At 49.2% G+C, this 9372-nt stretch overlaps 1 protein-coding gene across 1 annotated transcript; it reads left to right on the top strand.

Moving 5' to 3' along the window:
• The first annotated feature begins 2054 nt into the window (after window positions 1-2054).
• traf3 (TNF receptor-associated factor 3) lies at window positions 2055-9262 on the top strand. The gene is made up of 14 exons (XM_005753851.1): window positions 2055-2108; window positions 5906-6056; window positions 6227-6392; window positions 6496-6547; window positions 6894-6998; window positions 7090-7254; window positions 7339-7419; window positions 7525-7599; window positions 7729-7821; window positions 7904-8044; window positions 8141-8318; window positions 8455-8798; window positions 8876-9067; window positions 9163-9262. Exons 2-14 carry the CDS (start codon window positions 5909-5911, stop codon window positions 9196-9198), a joined length of 1776 nt encoding a protein of 591 aa, XP_005753908.1. The 5' UTR covers window positions 2055-2108; window positions 5906-5908; the 3' UTR covers window positions 9199-9262.
• The last annotated feature ends 110 nt before the right edge of the window (window positions 9263-9372 follow it).

Here is a 9372-nt window from a genome sequence, read left to right as displayed (position 1 = left end):
AGTGGTAGAAGGTCAGCAGCAGGTTGGAGTTCAGCTTGTACCTCCTGAGGACCCTCAGGAATCGTCTGACATTGTGCTCCATTACAGTGAGTTGAGCGGTGCAGGAACCAGGTGAGGATGAGGATGGGAGCAGGGCTGAAGCAGATGAGTGCTGCTGTTTTGGTGTTTCAAAGCTGGTGAAGAAGCCGTTTATTTCCTCTGCCAGCTGCACACTCAGGTTTTCTGCTTTCACAGTGTAGCCGCTGTGGTGTATTGTCTTGTATGCCCTGCCACACCTCCCGTGTGTTGTTGCTGGACAGCTGGGACTCGATGTTTATTTTGTGGTCTGTCTCGGCTTTTTAAATTCCCCCTTTCAGGTCAGCTCGAGCAGCCCTGTACAGAGCTCTGTCGCCTGACCTGAAGGTGGCGTCATGGACTTTGAGGAGTGATCGGACCTCGCTGGTCATCCAGGGTTTTGGGTTTGTGATATATATGTATTAATGTAATAATAAATAATGTTACCAAATGATAATACAAACTTTACTTCAGTTTCTATTTCTACTCTAATAAATGTACTCAACTTGAATCAGTCTTTGAACATGAGCAGAGAAAAAGAAGGAAAATAAAAATATGTTTCTATTTCCTGTTGCCTCCATTGTGGAGGGAGACTTTGCCTCTAAACAGCAAATGTGTACAGTCAGGGGTTAAAGTGGATTCAGCAGGTGGGGAACCTAAAATCAGCGGTTTTGTCTCAGTGTGGGGAAAATAATCAAACTCACAATCATTTCTATTCCAGCAGATTGTCTTAGTGTGCAGGCTGTGATCAGCTGACCTGCTGCTCTTTCTGGATGTACATACCTGGATTTAGCCAGATGTGAGCAGATGTTTCATCAGTTGGCCATCCTCTACACTGACAGTCTGCTGTTCATCCGGTCTTTGTATTAGACAGCCACTGTGCACCAGTCACACACTGTTCTTTACTTTAAACCATCACAGTACAAATTAACCTGTTTATCCTGCAGAGGATTTTCATGCAGCCTTTAAATAACTGTCTGCCTCAGTTTGATTAGCAGCAGGTTTCACAATGTGAAAAACATAATGTCACATGTATGGATTTAAAAACACGATGATTTACATGTCAGCTGGACCTTTAGCTGCAACACACTGCGAGACAAACTGCACACAAACAGTTTGTGTGTTTGCTGATGTTTATTGAGCTCATAGAAACACTGCATTTCAAATTACCTGACACTTAAAAACGTTACTCCCTTTATGCTCGCTCCTCTTCCGTAGAGCTAGCGAGATGCTGAAGTACCGGCACCTGCACTCACCTGCCCAGGTTATCTCTGAGTATAAACTATAGATGAACCTAAAATAATGAGTCTCTTTTCTGAAAATGTAAGAAGAACAAAGTACAAATATTTGTTTAAAAATGTAGGGAGTTAAAGTAAAAAGGGTTAGAAAAATAAATAGGCTGCTCAAGTAAAGTACAGATGCCTGAAAATTTTACAGGCATCTGTAATCAGAGCATCAGTAATGAGTGCTTACAGAGGAAACAAGTTTGGACTTTCTGGTAAATTAAATGATTATGTTGTTCATAGTCGTAAAAATGCAAAGGTCAAAGCCCACATCAGTGGAAGCAAGAATGAGCTGAAAACACTAAACTGAAATTATTTGACTTAATGAACTAAAACATGCTCCTGCCCTGCCCTTTCGTACCTGTTAACATCTCAGCGCCACTGTGAGCTTCTCGTTCACCCCGACAGGCCTGATAAACAAATAAAGAAAACTGTACGTGGCGGAAGCAGCGCCCCCTGCGGCCCGCCGCCGCCCTGCAGGCTCCGGGCAGCTGGGGGATTTCCTGGGCGGAAGCAGCGGAGGGGGTTTCCAGCGTTCAGCCCGTCCTGCTGCTGGATCTCTGAACTGATCCCAGCATCGTCTGCTCACACAAACCACTCAGCCGGAGAACCTGAACCCGAAACCGGACCATGAGGAGTCCGTCCCAGGCCCGGAGGCTCCGACACAGCGGCAGGTTGACGGTTTGAATCCCGCAGAGAGTCCGCGGAGGAACCGCCGAGAAGGAGGTCCCGGGGAGTCCTGAGGAGCTGTGGCCTGCGGAGGAGATTCATGTGAGTCCGAGAGAGCAGAAACAGAATAAAGACACACAGTAGAGACATACCAGAGATGCGGTATTGACAGGAGACTCGGCGTGAGCAGCGGGAACATGTTAGCTGTGTTAGCGGGCTGGAGGAGATGCTACAGCTAGCTGTGTTTACATTAAAATCCCCGTTACCGATCACACCGAGCTAACAGGCTAACGTCGGCTAGCGTCGGCTTTCCGTCTGTTTACACCCGCGCCCACCGGATCAGTAACAAAATCAATAATTCGATCGGTAACTTGATTGATGCCCTGATCAGAGCAGCAGAGCTAAAAACAGTCAGACCTGAAGAATCGAGCACAGAGAGGACGAGCCCAGTCTGTTGCTTCTATTGTTCTTATTGATCCGCGGATCAGTTCCTGGTATCGATTATGGCTTGTGTGTCGATAACATGTGATGGGAAGGTTAACAGGACAGGTGTGTGTGAGGTCACGTGAACTTGGAGTTACTGTTTACTATTTGTAAACACCAAAGTACTGTCAGAGTAAGCAGGATAGTAAGGCAGTAAAAGTACTAAGAGTACTCCTCAGACCACCTCCGATGTGGAGTTTCCAGGTGGTTTCTCATTTGAGGACACGCAGGTTATCAGGTTAGTTTCACCTTTAGCTCACCTGTGAGAGAGCAGCTGATCGTCAGCTGACAGAACAAACCATTATTCAGTTGAAAACACCTGGACATGCAGGTGACGCTGATGGTCTGAGAAGATTGGGACACTGAGAGAATAAAACCCTGTGATGTTTAACATCTGAATCAAAGGTCTCACCTGTAACCTGACACTGAGCATACCCCGGGCGGAGCGTGTTTTGTTAGGTGACCCAGGGTGAGCCTTGCAGGAGCTCTCAGGTTGACCTCTGATCGTCACCCATAAGTGTCTTAACGGCGGCCTGACGGGATCCCGCTGAGGAAACACCTGGACGAGACAGATGTTAACACCATGTCATCATCATTATTTGGGCATCAGAAAAATCCAGAAAACACCCAGAGGGTCTGACTACATTACCCAGAACGCTCCAGTACAGGTCAGACAGACATGAGAAAAAGCTGCTCAGCAGGGCAGGTGCTGTGCAGCACTATACGTGTCAAAATTTAAGATCATGGGTGTTAGTGATGGTGTGTTTAGCTGAGCAAACGATGATAAGAATCCTCCCTTCACCCCAAGATGGCCGCCCCTCCCTGAGCCGCTTTCCGCTGAAAGTTTCGTCCTGTTAAAAGCTCGTTTTTCTTTCCCTCTGTCGCTAAGTGCTTGCTCACAAAGGGCCATTAAAGCACCTGACATGGCTGCTGTTGTGTTTTTGCTGCTATCTAAATAAATGGTACTGATAGTGGCGATGATGATGATGCTGGTTGTGGTGATAATGATGATGGTGGTGAGCACTGGGTAACTGGGACATGTGTGAAGGTCCTGTTAATGCTGAAGCACATCTGCAGGTTCAGAAACATCTGCTGTCATCCAGATGTTTCTGTTTCAGGGATAATGAATAAACCCAAGTGAGTCCACACCTGCCCCTCCACAGGCACCCCCTGCTGGGCGCAGACTGCTATCATCAGGTTACTGATCCTCCATCAGCTGCTCTGAGGAAAACCCCTGTGATGAAGTGAATTCTTCCAGTTTCTCTTTCTGAGAAGTGCTCAGTCACGACTGCAGTCACCTGCTTCATGTCGCAGCACCCGTTAACCACAGGCATGACATCACACACGTAGGTGTGATGTCACACATCTGGCAGATCCAGATTGCACATCAGTGACGAGCTTTCACTCTAACTCAAGCCTTAGAATGCCACTGACTCATTTGGGGCTTTTATTTTGAAAGGGATGGGTTTGTGTCTGTCTGTGTGTGTGTGTGTGTGTGTGTTGACGATGCAGTGAATGGAAAAGTCCCCAGCATCCCTGACAGGAAGTGTGTGTTTCTGTTTCTGTTTCTGTGTGTGTGTGTGTGTGTGTGTGTGTGTCTGTGTGTGTGTGTGTGTCTGTGTGTGCGTGTGGAGGTTAAAGGTCACAGCTGTGTGTGAGGTCATGAAAGCTCTCACTTCAGGTTTTCATGTGTCAGCTGACCCGATGCTTCTGAAATTACCCAGAATTCCTGTGTGAAGTGTGTGGATCCTCTTTCTGGATTTATTCAAATGTTCAAATCTTTCATTTTTTACCAGATTTCACTGTTTGTGTTTTGAAAATGCGTCGGCTCTTTGAATGTTCGTGAGTTGATAACATAACATAAACTAGGTAAATACTTCTGATCAAAACCCCGCCAGCGCCACCGCCTCACTGAGGAGGCACATCTCATGTCACCTGACGAACTACCGTCCAGGTAGCTCGTCAGGTGTGTGAGGCTGCAGTGGGCGGGTTTCCCGTCAGAGCCGAACAGCAGGAAATGATGGTAAACCACGCGTGCACACCGAGGTTACTGTAACAAATGTCGGAAAGTCTGGTTGTTCCCCATCGTGCGTCCGATCCGTGACCGGGATTCTCGGTCTGCGTGTTTGGCCGTCTGTGCTGTCGGGGCAGCGGTCAAACGTCCAGATGAACAGAGGTGACTGTTGTTGTGATTTGGCACTGTATAAATAAAATAGAATAGAATACTACAGTACTGTGATACAGCAATAGTGTAATACTGTGGTACTGAAGTACTTTTTTGCAGTGAGTATCAGAACACTGAGGTCATTTCCATTGTGGCTGTTTTTGAAACATCACATGTTTAAGGAAAAACCCCAAACTGCACGTCAGTCAGCTCAGAGCAGCTGACTGGAGTTAAAGCCGGTTATCCAACCGTCAACTTCATGAACTTAGAAAACAGAGTAACAGGTTCATTTTCTGAAATCCTCTTTATGTTTTTAACTGAGAGAGAAATGCATTCATTCCTCAGTTTAATGGTTCAGTATCTGAACCTTTTTCCTTTATTTAACATTTGGACTCACGTCCAGGGCTGCTCAAACATCATGGCGGACGTCTGCTGTGAGGGTTAAAGGTCAGTGTAATATTTAAATGTCTGATCACACTGTACACGAGGAGTTCCAACATGACCAAAATGTGATTCTTCAATCGCAAACGTCCACCTGGTCATCAGGTGACCCATCGAGGGTTCAGGTAGCATCGGCCCTTTTAAAGGATCCACGAAAACACAAAAGGAAAAACTGTGAATGCCGACCGGTCGGAGACGGGGTCCCCGTGACATTCAGCCAGAAGCTACAGGATTCACCCGAGGGTCCACCTGAAGGACCTACCTGAGTCTGAGATGTTCGGAGGAAGACCAACTGATCTTTGGACACTCATTCTGACATATCTGTGAAGGTTCTCAGGTACCAGGTCATGCTAATCTGAGGAGCTTGGAAAGAAAAGCGACTGGGCTTCATGACATCACGAGTGTCCGAGCTGAGGTCGCCGTTTCTCTCGTCATCAATGACCTGCCGCACTGCACCGCAGTACATGGTTAAACCTGACCTGTGACATCACAAAGTCTGATGTGGAAGTTCTGAGACCTTCTGGAAAGATCTCAGGCTGGATCATGAAATCATGTATGAAGGTTTTCAGATTGTTTACTGGTTTTACTGGTCTGAACCAGTGGAGCTGAAACTCCCATGTTTGAGCTCACTGCCTGTTCTCCTTCACCTGTTCTCACCTGTTTTCGCTGCACTTTCTAATTAAATTAACATGTGACCTGTCAACTTTCCTATTTATAGGCCACGCCCCTTCGCCCCTTGCTGGACTCCACTGAGCACGTGCAGACTGGACTCAGTTGTTGGGTTCTAATGTTTCTTTTAATGTTTCCTCAGGTCATGTCCGCGGGGAGGAGTGCTGACGGCAGGGAGGTGCAGATTCCCCTCCAGCAGGTGGCACCCTCCCTTATTTCGCCCCTCTCGGCAGCCCCGCCCTCTCACCGCCCAGCCAATCTGTGGCCTTCTAGTGAGCCCACCGCTCAGCAAGGTAACGAGTTTCAAAAAAAAATCTTTGTTAGGTAGGATTCACACACGGCGGCTGATCTGATTGGCTAAGATTATTTAAGACCCAGTCAGGCCTTTGAAGCCAGGAGGGTGTGAATCCTCTTTGAGGACAGGTTCGGTAAGGTGTGTCTCTGACCTCAGGTGTGTGTTCAGGTGTGCCCGCAGGCTTCCTGCCTCTTCATGGCGGCTTCAGAGATCACTTTGTAGAAACTCCAGAAGCTAAATACTGCTGCGAGGCGTGCAGGCTGGTCCTGTGTCAGCCCCGCCAGACCGAGTGTGGACACCGTTTCTGTAACAGCTGCATCTGCGACATCCTCAGGTGAGACAGGCCACTCCCACTCAGGGGAAACACTGCGTCGATTTGAGTTCCTGCTCGACCCTGCAGGTGTCAGCGTTTAACTTTTGTGTCCTCTCTCCTGCAGTCGTCCAAACCCGGTGTGTCCGGCTGACATGGAGCCACTGTTCAGAGACAAGGTGGGCAGGAAGTGACATCACAGCAGAGATCATGTTGTTGACTGATCAGTTGGACTGTCAACATTAACATTTGTTAATCTGTGTTTACGAATAAAGTTTTAACACGATGAAGCCATCTGGAGCGCAGAATGGACCAACTTTGTACAAACTGCCCCAAATACGCTGAGAGAGGCATTTCCGATGGGTTCATTTGGTTAAAATTTTAATCGCGTTAATCCTGGCGACGGATAACGCATGTTAATGTTGACAGCCCCACTGGTCTGTGATTGATTCCCGATCAGTTACTGAGCAATCTGTGATCACTCGTCGGGCTGTGTGATTGATCAGGCTGTGCTTTGTGTTTCAGATCTTCAAAGACGTTTGCTGCCACCGGGAGATCATGTCGCTAAAGGTTTACTGCCGCAGTGAGGCGAACGGCTGTCAGGAGCAGATGAGTCTGCAGCAGATACCTGTGAGCACACGTACCTGAAAATCCCGCTTTCTGATTGGCTGCTCTGCATACAGCAGAAATTCACTTACCTGCCTCACCTGTGTGTCTGCAGGACCACCTGAACGTGTGTCCGTTCTTCGAGGTTCCCTGCCCGCTGGGAAAGTGTAAGGAGAGGATGATGAGGAAGGAGATTCCCGACCACCTGAACTGGAAATGCAAACACAGAGAAACCACCTGCGAGTTCTGCAGCACGAAGATGCCCCTGACAGACCTGCAGGTGAGCCGCGGGCAGCGTTTGGCTTCTTTTTCTTGCTTTTTGGTGATTTTTGTGAAAAATTAAGTTTTTAAAAACGTTTTTCAGAAACACAAAGATACGGTTTGTCCGGCGTTCCCCGTGATGTGTCCAAACCACTGCTCTTTCGCCTCCCTGCCCCGGAGCGAGGTGCTGACCCAGTTTTTCCCGGATCACTCGCACCCTTCAGCTTTCAGCTTTTCCGATCGCAGTGATCGATCGATCTATTGATTTATTGATGTTGTGCTGTTTCAGCTCTCGGGTCACCAGCATGACTGTCCCAAAGCTCAGGTCAGCTGTCAGTTCCACCGCTACGGCTGCACGTTCAAGGTAGTTTCATCATCATTCTCACTAAACGTGTGGCAGACCTGTGGCTCATGTACCACAGTACTGCAGTTATACACCTGTATTAATACTTCATACTGCATGTACTGCAATATTGCGTGTGCTGTGTTTCAGGGTTTGAACCAGGACATGAGGCAGCACGAGTCCACCTTCGCAGCCGAACACCTGAAGATGATGGCAAACAGGAACCTGTCGTTAGAGAACAAGGTAACCACGGTGGTACGTAAAACACTTCACATCTTCCTCAGAAGGTGCGGCGCGCGCTCACCTGAGCGCTCTCTGCTTCCAGGTGGAAGATGTGAAAGGTGAGCTGATGGAGCGGTACAAGGTGCTTCCTGCGCTCAGCAGCCGACTGTCGGAGCTGGAGAACCAGAACGAGGAGCTGAGGGAGAAGAACCGGCAGATGGAGCAGAAACTCGCCACCATGCAGGTACCGCCATTTCACTGGTGGTTTTTTCTTGACAGCGTGGGCTCCTCCCACCGTCCACAGACACGCTCATCACGTTAATCTGTGCTCTCTCCACAGAAACTAATGAGCTCTCACTCAGAGAAGTTGCTGGAGGTGGAACTGGAGCTGCATTCTCTCCGTCTGCTCAGAGATGAGGTGGAGAGCCTGCGAGGAACGCTGGAGAGCGTACGGACGAGGCTCGCCGCTCTGGAGCAAGGTGGACGCGGCGGATCCGGATCCACGACACACACACTGGGTTAGAACGGCCTCTCTGTACCGCCGTTGGGGTCTGGGGACGGGCTGTAGTCTCAGACACCAGAGGTTTAGGGCACGCTACGGCTGTTTGTCGATTGATAATCAATAACTCCCGGTGCACGTCTTCTTCTCTGCAGCATCCCTGGAGACTCAGCTGAATCGCCATGACGACATGCTGAGCGTCCACGAGATCCGATTGGCTGACATGGACCTGCGTTTCCAGGTGCTGGAGACGGCGAGCTACAACGGGACTCTAATCTGGAAGATCCGCGACTACAAAAGGCGGAAACAGGATGCGGTGGCAGCGAAGACGCTGTCGCTGTACTCGCAGCCGTTTTACACCGGATACTTCGGTTACAAGATGTGTGCTCGAGTTTACCTGAACGGAGACGGCATGGGCAAGGGGACGCACCTGTCGCTGTTCTTTGTGGTGATGAGGGGCGAGTACGATGCCCTGCTGCCCTGGCCCTTCAAACAAAAGGTACACCTCACTTCCTGTGTGATTAACCGCAGAAGCGTGAACAGCGTGTTCTGATGCGGTCTGTGTCTGTCCATCAGGTGACCCTGATGTTGATGGACCAGGGTCCCTCCAGGAAGCACCTGGGCGACGCCTTCAAACCGGACCCGAACAGCAGCAGTTTCCGCCGTCCGGTGGCCGAGATGAACATCGCGTCCGGCTGCCCGCTGTTCGTGTCGCAGACTGTCCTGGAGACGGGGACCTACATTAAAGATGACACCATCTTCATCAAGGTGAGGGGCGTGTCCTGCGGGTTACAGACCCCACCTATGTATTGATAAATTCAGCGATCAGTGAATTAACCTGTGGTGATTGGTTTGACCGGCAGGTTACCGTGGATACCTCTGACCTTCCTGACCTGTGACCGTGTGACCGGTGCGCACCTGGCAAAGCAAAGGATTATGGGAAGGATCAGAGATGGGAAGATGGAGAAGAAGAGACAGGAAGCAGCCAGTCAAAGTGAACTTTATTGACTGGTGGACTACAAAACTGTGTGTGTGTGTGTGTGTGTGTGTGTGTGTGTGTGTGTGTGTGTGTG

The sequence above is a fragment of the Pundamilia nyererei genome, unplaced genomic scaffold, assembly GCF_000239375.1.
Source record: "Pundamilia nyererei isolate P.nyererei 1_Seehausen unplaced genomic scaffold, PunNye1.0 scaffold00471, whole genome shotgun sequence".
In the NCBI taxonomy this organism is placed as follows: Eukaryota; Metazoa; Chordata; class Actinopteri; order Cichliformes; family Cichlidae; genus Pundamilia; species Pundamilia nyererei.
The sequence above is the reverse complement of the archived record's forward strand: the minus strand, read 5'-3'. Positions and strand labels throughout refer to the sequence as shown.